The 12,647-nt window shown below is 43.3% G+C and overlaps 1 protein-coding gene across 1 annotated transcript in view; it reads right to left on the bottom strand.

The window, feature by feature from the left end:
* The window catches only part of SLC22A3 (solute carrier family 22 member 3), a 363,281-nt gene that overhangs the window by 85,241 nt on the left and 265,393 nt on the right, over positions 1-12,647 (bottom strand). The window contains exons 4-5 of the mRNA XM_063443336.1: positions 8,273-8,441; positions 3,379-3,496 (exon numbers count right to left, since the gene is read on the bottom strand). Of these exons, the coding sequence (XP_063299406.1) occupies positions 3,379-3,496; positions 8,273-8,441 (287 nt within the window). The remainder of the gene's footprint in view (positions 1-3,378; positions 3,497-8,272; positions 8,442-12,647) is intronic.

Below are 12,647 nucleotides of genomic sequence, written 5' to 3'. Positions count from 1 at the left end.
TGATTCATGACGTTATCAATCCTGACCAGGTTGGTTTCATGCCCGGTAGATCGGGAGAGGAGAACACTCACAGAGTCTTCAACATTCTAGAGGAGACCAATCTTAAACAAACTTCCTCTATTTTAATGGCTCTCGATGCCAAAAAGGCATTTAATAGAGTAAATTGGAGGTTTATGTTGGAGACTCTGATGGTGTTTGGTATAGATGGTATGTTCTTAGAGCAAGTTAGGACTTTATAAATGAATCTAACTCTGAAAGTCAGAGGCCCATATATTGATTCTAGCGCATTTAACATTCAAAATGGCACTTGGCAGGGTTGCCCTCTGGCACCTCTCCTTTATGCCTTATCAATCGAACCATTGGCTGCCTATGTATAAAAAAAATATGAAATTTGATCAGACCTAAGATATTGGAAACTATTACAATTAATTATGGAACCCTGTGGGGGGAATTTGATACATTATTGACCCAATGGAAGAGATTGTAAATCTCATGGTTGGAGTTTTGAAATCATATGTACTTCCAAAACTGCACTATTTGATTAGAACTATACCATATCAAGTTTCGAATTCTATTCTAAAAAAAATTTGATCTGATGTTTTCAAGGTTTGTCTGGGCATCCAAGAAACCTAGGATCCCTAGTAGAATGTATGTTACAAGATGGTTTGGGATATCCGGATATATATCGTTATTATGACTCATTCCAACTCTTTTATATGCTAGCCTGAAAAAGAAGGAAGGAGACTAATTGAGGCTGGTACAATTTTGAAAATTTTAGAATAGGAATTTGTGAGCCATACTTATTATTCTGGTCTTCGCCTAATTGATAAAAAAAAAATGCAAATTGAGGGTCATTTAATACATTTTGCCTTTCAATTTTTTTTTTTTTTGGGGTGGGGGGGGGGGGGGGTGGAGGAGGAGGGGACACAAAGTCTAACATGAATTTTTCCACTATGCACAAATCTAAAGGTAACTACAAATACAGATCTGCTGCTGTGTTATGACCCTGACATTCAATGCTATTTTCCCATAATATTTCCCTGATTGATGCTCCTGAACAATCTTCCACATGCAATGCCCAGATCATGCCGTAGTTGCAAACTTGCTTTTACTTACCTCAAAGCATACTTCAACCCAGTAAACTATTTAACAGTGTTTACTGGGGAGGTAACTGTCACCAACCCAAAGATCCAGATTATCATGATAACCTGTTGGTCCTTAACAGGTCAAATGTGAGTTGGAAGTGTAGACTCCCATAGGTCATGTGTTTTTAAAAAGGTAAAATCCATATTTAAACCATTTCAGTGACACTGTATTGACATGAATGCAGGAAAATGTAGAAGGCGATAATATTAAATAAAAAAAAAAAAATACAAAAGCTGTCATCAGTATAACCACAAATAATTTGACAAAAAAGTAGTAAATGCAGAAAACATTGCAGTAATAAAATATGGATTCACTCATTACTAGGAAAGGAATACACGCTAAAAGTGTTTTCCTTGATCATGTAATTCAGATTTGATTAAAAAAAAAAAAATGACTGCTATTGATTGATAAGGATATAACCTTCTTTGTAGCTGTTCTATAGATGCACAATTTGCTTCACTTCCCATTGAAGCATAAATGGCACATTTTACAAGCAATGAATCCCCTTGATTGTAGATGAACAGGACACTGACTTGAATGAGCTGTCCATAATGCCAATGAGACATTGGAGTGGTATCAAAAAACCCTGAGATTTTGTAAAGCTTACTTCACAGGCTTGCTCTGCATCTATTGCTATATTATGCAGGCTACTGTTTCTAATAACACTGCTTCTGTATCAATGAGTTTAGTCAGAGGATGCAGCTGCCGAATACTAACAGAAGATAACGAATTGACTGGAAATGAATAGCAGTGAAGGCTAAAGCATACTTTGAAAAGACTGCAATGTAACTGAGAATGTTCACTAAAGTATTTGTGTTTTAATGTTATTTCCTGGTAAATTATTAAAAAATAGATATTTATAAAACAAAAATATGCATACTAGTGGTATCTACTTCTACAGCTTAAGAAAATGAATTGCAATTTATAATACCACAATAAAGTTGGTAATTTTTTAACTCAGGGATGTTGCTAGTATAAAAATATACTAGGGGGTTGAGGCTGAAGTAATTTGGCGTCCCCTCACCAAAGCCTCACCCTGGACCTGCACTTCATTGTGTAGTACCCCTGGCTATTCTCCTGACCCCTATGATTGGTGTACTCTCCCTAAATAAAACTCAGTTGGGAGAAGGAGCATCGCAGCGATAGAGATATGCACGGTATATGATAGTGTCAGAGCTTTTATCACTGCGCTGCTTCAAAATCAAGCAAACTACTGGGAGAGTGACACAGATCAAAAGGAAATGGGCTAAAGGACTCCACATTCAAGGTTAGAGTCCCTCAATCTTCCCTAACGATTCATAGGATTTTTGTAATTTGGTCCAGCATCAAATCTGTATTTGTGCTATTAATATAATTTCTAATTGTATTATCCTTTCTGGCCATTTGCAGCAATTAGTTTTTTGTTTATTTAAAAAAAAAAAAAAAAATAGATCACTACACCATATGTATATAGCACATGTGCAATGGGTCTCTATCTAGATACCATGATTCTATAGATATAAAGCAAACCTATATAGAAATTGAAAAACACTGTAATAGAGAAAGCATACGGTACTTGTTTTTGTGAAAGACAGGGAAAAATAAAACGTATTGACAGAGGTATACAAGTAAGTGGGTGAACAGAGCAGAGAGAGAGATTACTCAAAGAATTACTGTAAATCTGCCCTTTTAATTTCTGATCATTCCTGCAAACATCAATATTAGGCCCTGATCCGAATATTTGCTCCATAGCCTGCTGATTTCTATCTTGATTCTAAAATGCATTCACAGAAATAAATAATTTTATACATATTATGCTTCATATATTACACTTTAGACATATTAAAGTGATTGTTTACAGTTAAAGTATGTGCTTGCACACCTTCCAACATTTCAAATGCACAGAGGGGCACTATAAGGCACTATAATTTTAAGCATGCTAGTGGATTGTGGCTAGGGGCATCTTGTTGTGAGAATGTTAGGTGACCCACTAATAACAATTAATGCATCTAAAATGTAATTTAGAACAATGTATCTTATTTGCACAAATGATTTCCAAACACATTTATTATAGTTTAAATAAACATCACAGTGAGCTATTATTGCTGTGGAGCTCTGTTATACACTCAGACACAGCAACCATATGGAGCGCCTAAAAAAGAAGGACAGAGGGAATGGAGCACAAAACAGGAACTGTCCCTCCTAAACAGGGACTATTGGGAGGTATGTATTAGCAATGTTATTATGGAATACCTGGCAGTAATTAGGAGCAAGATATGTTCCATTTTCTCTTGCTATGTCATTCATGATTTTTATTGCTTTTTCTTTTTCTTTGCGAATTAACAGCCAACGTGGAGATTCAGGGATCAGCCTGTCAAGAAAAATGGGACATTAAATAATAGTTATCTTTGTGAGCGATAATCTATACATGTAACAAAAATTGTATTGTTTCAGAATGAGAATAATAAAACTGAATTCTGAATCTGTCCCTGGATTGAGCCTTTTAAAATCATCAGCTAATTAGGAATCATAATCCAAAACAAAAGCAGCTACCTTGATTTCATGCTTGGAGCATGCAAGGATGTCAAGGAGCAGGTATTTTGCCACCTCACTGCTCCCGCAGCTTCCTTCCAGAATAACACTGAGCAGGCATCTCCTAAATGCCTGCTCAGTGTTTTTCTGAAAGTAACCTGTGGGAGCAGCAACACTCCTAGCAACTCCTAGATGCCTGCTCAGTGTTTTTCTGAAAAGAAAGCTATGGGAGCAGCGAAGTGACAAAAAACCTGCTCCTTGACATCCTTGCATGCTTTAAGGATGAAATCAAGGTAGCTCTAGTATCTTTGTATAAATAACACAGCTTACTACCCCACAATTAGGAATGGCTGGGATGGACTCCAGTATTGGGAGGGTGCAGTATGTGAGTGGCCACCAATAGAGCTTTTGGAAATAACACTAATTTTACTTTAAAAAATGCATAGTCGGGGGGCGGGGCCTGACCGCCATGCAGACAAGTCGCACATGAAGGGAGCTCCTGCAAAGGGAAAGCAAACTAATACAAAAAACGACTTCTCACCCGAGAAACAGGGCTCCTATCCGACTAGAACCACTCTGCAACCCCGAGAGACACCTTATGACACGTCCCGTCACTCGCTAAGTGGTCAGAACCTGAAGCTTCCCTCTGGACCTGCATGCGGGCGCTGCGGAGGAGATACGGCCGGTCTCCCTGCAGCCAGCAGCGCGGCACATGGGAGGCGGAAGGGGCTCCGGTACACCCCCAAGTGAGGAAGTGAGGAATATAAGGGCACCCGCACACAGATCAAAGCTTCTCATTAAAAGAGTGCTCAGCACACCACAAGCGACCTGAACTCCGAGGCCTACCTGGGTGCGCCAATCAAAATGGCGGACATCGTGAAAGCCTCCCCACGAGACCCGCTAGACATCGGCGGAGGCCACCCCGGTCCCCACGGGAAAAGCAGATTGCGGCAGCAGCCGACACACTTACCGGCGCCCCCACCCGCGGGGAATCCGCGCCTCAAAGGCCCGGCCAAGATGGCAGCTCAACAGCAACCCGACTCTAAAACCGAACACACCAGACCAAGGGCAGGGTCCCAGGACACTTTCAAGCAGCTCTGTGAGAGCTTCTGGGCACTACTCCGCCAACAGGGGCTAACCCACGACCAAGCAGTGAGAACGGTGGCCCACTGGATCCGCCCCACAACCCGGCGCCGTCACTATAGGCCCCTGCCACGAGCCCACAAAGCCGCCACCCGGCAGGGCAAATGGCGGCAACCAAGCACCCGCTCCCACGTCTATGCGTCCATGAATGCCGGGCAGCCACAAAGCCCCAGCAATGCACCAGAACACAACATCTCTGGCCAGCAAGCCATCACTCTGCAATCCGGGACCAAAGAGCCTTACCAAGATACGGTACGGCAGACTACCAGGAGAACCCACACCGGAGAGGGGCCTATAACCCTGCCAGTCACAGAGCCTGTCCATCTCAAGTGGCCCACGTGTGGAGTCGGCTGATAGAAGACAGGCGTTGGTACCGCTGTAAAGGGCAAGGCGGACGTTTCAGTTCAAAGAGAGGACTCAAACTGTTATATATTTAATTTAATTTAATTTTCTTTTTTGTTCGCACTAATACCTTACACCCTGCACGAATACCTTACACCCTGCAACCGACAACCGGAGGCCTCCTCCTGCACACTACACAAATCACTCGTACGCACCTTACTGTCCATCCCCGCCATACCAAGGCTCAGGGGGCACACATATCACACATAGCTAAGCAGACATTGACATACGTTTACTGCCCAGCATAGCATAACTCACATTTATACCTGTTATATCTCCAGCGATCTTCTATTTGTTCAACTTTTTACATGTCTACTCATGAGTAAATCAGCACAACACCTAGATAGGAATGTTTTATCTTGTATTAATCGACTACCCAACGACATTTGTTTTTTCTGCATGTATAATCTTACTTATGTACCACATAGCATATCGTTAAAACCTTGTACTACACACGCTAGGCATGCACTTAGCGCAACACTTAGATAGGAATGCTTTATCTTATATTAATCGACCACTCAGCGACAATTGTTTTTTCTGCATGTATAATCTTACTTGTACGCCTACAAAAAAAAAGCGCACATCATCTTGACTTTTTCCGCATATACCTGTGACTATACTCCCTGTGAAATGCATATGTCTTATTTTGAGCTTGTACTTAACATTGCGCTTCCAAAAATAAAGAATTAAAAAAAAAAAATGCATAGTCAGCATCATTTGTGATGTTGCAAAAGATTTAACAATGGTATAACATATGGTAAATGGTGGTATCCAGTACCCTGGTATTATTTCCATTATAGCTATATTTATGTTGCTTAGAAATTCCTGTAGGAAGTTAAACCACTGTGCAGATTAGAACATACTTCATCAAGTTGGCATTGCATATTAGCGCCAAAAATAAGAAGACAAGTGCTTTGCATTTGTTAGTCATTCAATTCTGACATGTCTGCCAAATTCAACTATGCACAGGGCCGGCCTTAGGGGTGTGCGAGCTGTGCGGCCACACAGGGCACCATGGAGCAGTCGGCGCCCTGCGGCCGACACAGCTCACACATGGCCGGACAGGATTTAAAAAAAAATAAATAAAATTGCGGCGGGGGCAGAGCTTCCCATGCGGCAGAGCTTCTCATGCTGTGGAGGCGGAGCTTCCCGTGTGACGGGGCGGAGCTAAACGTGCCGGATACCTGCTGCAGGGGAAGCAGGAAGGAGTCCCTGCTTCCCCAACAACCAGTCTCCAGGAGCTGCACTGCCTCCACAATGAACAGAGGTAACTATGTGTGATTGTCAGTGTGAGTGTGACTGTGTGTGTGTGTGTGTGTGTGTATGACTGTCTGCTTGTGTCTGTGTGTGTGACTGTCTGTGTCTGTGTGTGTGTGATGTCTGCCTGTGTGTGTCTGTGTGTGTGACTGTCTGCCTGTGTGTGTGATTGTCCGTCTGTGTGTGTGTGTGACTGTCTGCGTGTGTATGACTGTCTGCCTGTGTGTGTGACTATCTGCCTGTGTGTGTGTGTGTGTGTATGACTGTTTGCCTGTGTGCATGTGCGTGTGTGTGTATGACTGTCTGCCTGTGTGTGTGTGTGTGTGTATGACTGTCTGCCTGTGTGTGTGTGTATGTATGTGTGTATGACTGTCTGCCTGTGTGTGTCTGTGTATGACTGTCTGCCTGTGTGTGTATGACTGTCTGCCTGTGTGTGTGTCTGTGTGTGTGTGTGTGTGTGTGTGAGACTGTGTGTATGAATGTGTGTCTGCCTGTGTGTGTGTGTGTGTCTGTGTGTATGACTGTCTGTGTATGTGTCTGTGTATTTTGTGTATTTTATTGAGGGCTTGGAGGCATCCTATGTTTTATCTACAGTATTGAAGAATTTTAGGTAATACATTTTTCAGATAACTTTTTGCCTTTACAGTGTGTGCTTTCCACATTAAATTAGTGGGGATTTTTTTAATTTTTATCTAAATACAGTATATTAATTTTGATTATTTTGTGTTATATTTAAGCTTATGAACAGTAGTTACCTCTAAGCAAACTATGTTATTGGGGTGTATCTACAAAGCACTATATGTTGTTGTTTTTTCAGTTTGTTTGTTTGTGTCTGTAATGTCCAGTTTATAAATTCATTAAACTTACTTTAACTGCTGAGGGATGATGAGGGATATGGGGTACCTTAGATTTCTGTGCCTTACTCTGGGTTCCTAACATATGCACTGTCTCCACATGTTTGTCACTAACCTCACCTTTCTTGTCACCGGAATAACTAGTTCATAACCAACATAGAAATGTATGTGGTGCACACCAGGGCCTTTGAAGGGATAGAGACATCTTGAGCGCACAGTTCAGGTCTGGACCTTCACAAGACTTCCCCTGGAGACACAAGCATTTTTGACAACAATCCAGGGCACCGGTCAAAAGTTCTTCTTATTCATCTAGGTTCACACATGGATATTAAAGCCTGCAACTCTATAACAGCCTTGATTGTGTGAGATCTAAGCTAAGTTCTTCACATCAACTTAAATCATAACTAAATTAATGTTTTTGTGGTCATTTATATTTTTCTCTATTTTTCCTGTTTGGTTGTTTTTTCTGGATATATCCATGCATGCCTTATATGTTAATCATTTCATTTAAAGGGCCATTTTAGGCACCATAATAAATTAATCCAAAAGTTAGTTGTTATGGTGTCAGGAGACCCCCGGGCTAAAGGGGTTAAAGTGTTCTTGGTTTAATCCAAAAGACGCCCCAAGTGCCAATCTTCAGTTACCCCTAGGCAGCATTTGGGTTCTGAAATTTTTAGTTTACGGAAACGTGGCATGACGCCGGGCAGGCACGCCAATGATTGGCTGAGAACGGTCAGCCAATTAGTAACTCTCCATTCACAAAACTGGTTTGGAAAGAAACATACCTTTTCCAAGCCAGTTTTCTGAAAAGGGAGTCAATGCTTTATTTACTTCTCAAGGTAATTGAGCACTGGAAACACCAATTTTGACTACTCTCTTACTATCTCTATCACTGACTTTTCTTTCCCTTACAGATTATGGCAAAATTAATATACTATGTAAAAATGTGTTGTTTTTACCAGTAATAGAAGAGAAAGAGGAAGTTTGGCAATGAAATGGCCAGCTGGATGCCCTGCCATGTAGGAATCAAGTAAGCAATTCCAGGAATGATCATGACTCCAAGGGTGAAAAACATCTGAACCACAATACCAACAATTCTGCGTTGCTTTGATCCCACCAGCTCAGTTACTAAACAGAGAAAGAGAAAAAAAAGGAGAATTTACTTAATGTAAATAAATTGTTGGTATACAAATGCAATACTGGTGCTTATAAAGATTAAACCTTGTTCTATATCTGTTTAGAATGTTGTTGAAACATATTAACATTTAAAAAGCCACACTTTCCACAAACCATGTGTTATTCTAAAACTTGGGTATACAAGAGTCTATTTTAGTGTATAGAGACTTACAGAAATACATAATAAAATACAGGCTTTTTACACCATGTGGATATACATGTTTATATATCTTGAAGGGTTACTCCAACCACCTAGACCTCTTCAGCTTTTTGTATTGGTCATGGTGGTAGAAGCCATTTTTTTTCCTACTCCACCCTCCCTCCACCTTTTTTACCCTCCTTTTTCCCATCACATTGTGGGCTCAGAGCATGCACATTCTGTAATACTCTGTCCAGTTTATTCATCTTGTATGCAACAGGTGATTTATGGACAATTATTGTACATTATAGATTTACAATTTACAATTTTTTTTTTTTTTAATGGTGTAAAATTCAAAGTTCCGTTTTTTGTCCAGTTTTATCAGCTACCTTGTTATGCTTCCCCAACAATTACAAATAATTTAAAGTTAGATCTTGAATTTAACGTGATGGAAGCAGGAAAAATGGGCAAGCAAAAAGATCTGAGTGACTTTGTCAATGGCCAAATAGTGATGGCTAGATGACTGGGTCAGAGCATATCCAAAATGACAAGTCTTGTGGGATGTTCCCAGTATGCAGTGGTTAGTACCTACCAAAAGTGGTGCAAGGAAGGAACCAGCATCAGGTACTTGGACGCCCAAGGATCATTGATGAACATGGGTAGCGAAAGCTAGCCATCAAGTCAGATCACATAGAAGAGCTACTGGAGCTCAAATTGCTGAAAAACCTAGTGCTGGCCATGATAGAAAGGTGTCAGACCAAACAGTGAATTTCAGTTAGTTGCATATGAGGCTGCATAGCTGCAGACCGGTCATAGTGCCTAGGATGACTCTGTCCACTGCCGAAAGTGCCTTCAATGGGGATGTGAATGTCAGAACTGGACCATGGAGCAATGGAAGAAGGTTGCCCGGTCTGATGAATTACATTTTATTTTAGATTAGGTGGATGACCAGGTGTTTATGCATTGTTTACCTGGGAAAGAGATGGCAGCAGGATGCACCATGGAAAGAAGGCAGGCTGCAGAGACAGTGTTATGCTCTGGGCAATGTTCTGCTAGGAAACTTTGGGTCCAGGCATTCATGTGGATGTTTAACATGTACCACATACCTAGAGATTGTTGCAGACTATGTACACCCCTCCATGGCAATGTTGTTCCTGATGGTGGTGGCCATTTTAAGCAGGCTAATGCACCCTCCCCCCACTGGCGGATCCAGAGCCTTATCTCGGGAGGGGCACTCATATATAATTTAAAGAAACAATCCAGGCACAATAACCACTACAGCTCTCTGTAGTGGTTATGGTGCCAGGATGCCGTGGTGCCCTCCCAGAGTAAATAGTCAAACCGTTTAAGAACAGTTTGACAATTTACCTGGGGTCTGCCAGGATAGGGGTTGTAGTATGGGGATAGGGCCTCTAGGTAGGTAGGTGTGTGTGTGACTGTGTGTGTGTGTGCAGTGGGAGCACTGTGTGTAGGAGGGGCATTGTGCGTTTGTGTGAGTGGTGTAGTGTGTGCATGGGAGCGCAGTGTATATATGGGGTGCAGTGGGAACACTGTGTATGGGGTGTAGTGGGGGCAGTGTGTGTATGGGGGGGTGCAGTGGGGGTAGTGTGTACGGGGGTGCAGTGGGGGTAAGTGTGTGCATGGGGGTGCAGTGGGGGTAAGTGTGCATGGGGGTGCCGTGGGGGTAAGTGTGCATGGGGGTGCAGTGGGGGTAAGTGTGTGTATGGGCTGCAGTGGGGGTAAGTGTGTGTATGGACTGCAGTGGGGGCAGTGTGTGTATGGGGGTGCAGTGGGGGCAGTGTGTGTATGGGGGTGCAGTGGGGGCAGTGTGTATGGGGGTGTAGTGGGGATAAGTGTGTGTATGGGCTGCAGTGGGGGCAGTGTGTGTATGGGGGTGCAGTGGGGGCAGTGTGTGTATGGGGTGTATGGGGGTGCAGTGTGTGTATGGGGGTGCAGTGTGCGTGGGGGTGCAGTGGGGGCAAGTGTGTGTATGGGGGTGCAGTGGGGCAGTGTGTGTATGGGGGTGCAGTGGGGTAGTGTGTGTATGGGGGTGCAGTGGGGGTAAGTGTGTGGTGGGGCAGTGTGTGTGTGTAGTTGGGGGGGGGGGGGGTTAATTAAAACAGATAAGTGTTGTTGTTTTTTAAATTAAAAAATATGTTTTATATCTCCCCTCCGTTCTTACCTTTGCCCAGGGAAGGGAGGATATAAAGCATATTTTTTTTTTTATTTAAAAACAAATATTTGCAATTACTATTATAAATATTATCCCCCCTCCCTTCTTACCTTTGCCCAGGGAGGGGGGATATCCCTTCTGTGAAGCCCTGGTGGTCCTCGTGGATAATCCCTGGCGGTTCTAGTGGGGGAGTGAACTCTAGCCTGCACCTCGTGGGCTAGAGTTCACTCTCGCGAGAACGGAGCGTTGCCATGGTAACCGCGGCAACGCTCCGTTCTCGTGAGAGGAGACCCGGCGAGCTGCAAGCTAGAGCTCCCGGGTCTCCTCTCCCTCCAATGCCGACCGCCCAGCAATGTACCAGCGGACTGGAGAGGGAGATCTCTGATCTCCCCTCCGGTCCGTGAAGGCACCCAGCAGGATCCGCTCTCGGGGGGGGGGCAATTGCCCCGTTGCCCCCCCCCTGGATCCGCCACTGCCTCCCCCACTGCAAAAAATGTTCAGTGATGGTATCAGGAACATGACAAAGAGTTTAAGGTGTTGCTTTGGCCTCTGAATTCCCCAGATCTTAATCCGATTGAGCATCTATGTGAGGTGCTGGAAAAACAAATCTGATTCCATTGAGCCCCACTTCACAACTTGCAGGACTTAACCCCTTAAGGACCAAACTTCTGGAATAAAATGGAATCATGACATGTCGTGTGTCCTTAAGGGGTTAAAGGATCATCTGTTAATGTCTTGGTGCCAGATACCACAGGATACATTCAGAGGTCTTGTGGAGTCCATGCCTCAATGAATCAGAGCTGTTTTGGCAGCACAAGGGGGCCTCCACAATATTAGGCAGGTGGCTTTAATGTTGTAGATGATCTGTGGTTGAGTCAACTTCTCAACCAGGTAGAGACCAGAGCTGGGATGAGTTGGAGATAAGGTTATAGTAATTATAGATTATTGTAATGCATATTATTTTACATTGCAGTGTAATAGAAAACTAAATGGACACATACTTCACAAATAAACCATCATTGTTTAAAGATACCTTTAAACATTGAGAGGTATGAATATGGGACTGGGTGCAGGGCAAGTCAATAGTGAGCATACCAATTAGGTTATAGTTGGCTATCCTGCAATTAAATGGGTGATCCCTCCAGAATGGGTGTGTGTCGGCCTTAAAGTCACGGATAGGTTTGCCACCTGGCCATGAGTTTGCCCGCACTGCCGGTATTTGAGGCTGCCAGGCTGGTGCTGATCTTGCATTAGACTGCAGTACCAGCATGGCCCAGGGGTGGAGATAGGGTGGATAGGAAATTACATTATCTCCCTGGCTCTCTCTACTGACTGAATATGTGGGGGAGCAGCACAGAGCAGTACAAGATCAACCAACAGATCCCAGACCGCAGACAGACTGCATGTCAGGTAAGTGAGGGATTGTGGGAGGACAGGCTGCAAAGAGACCCACTGGGCAACAAGGAAAGACAGAGATGGTGTTAACTGGTTCAGAGAAACACAGATCATGGGGTTTACAAGTGGAGAGAGACAAAAATTATGGGTGTTAACTAATGGAGAGAGACACAGGTGGAGAAACACAGATGGGGTTTGGACAGCTGGAGAAACACAAATGGGGCTTGGACAGGTGGAGAAACACAGATAGGGTTTGGACAGGTGGAGAAACACGGATGGGGTTTGGACAGTCTGAGAGACACAGATGAAAGTTAATACACTGTTAGAGACACAGATGGGGGGTTTGGGCAAGTGGAGAAACACAGATGGGGGTTTGGACAGCGTGAGACAGAGATGAGGGTTTGCACAGAATGAAAGGCACAGATGGAGGTTGATAAAGAAGGATATATAC

This window comes from Pelobates fuscus, chromosome 2 (assembly GCF_036172605.1).
Source record: "Pelobates fuscus isolate aPelFus1 chromosome 2, aPelFus1.pri, whole genome shotgun sequence".
NCBI lineage: Eukaryota > Metazoa > Chordata > Amphibia > Anura > Pelobatidae > Pelobates > Pelobates fuscus.
The sequence above is the reverse complement of the archived record's forward strand: the minus strand, read 5'-3'. Positions and strand labels throughout refer to the sequence as shown.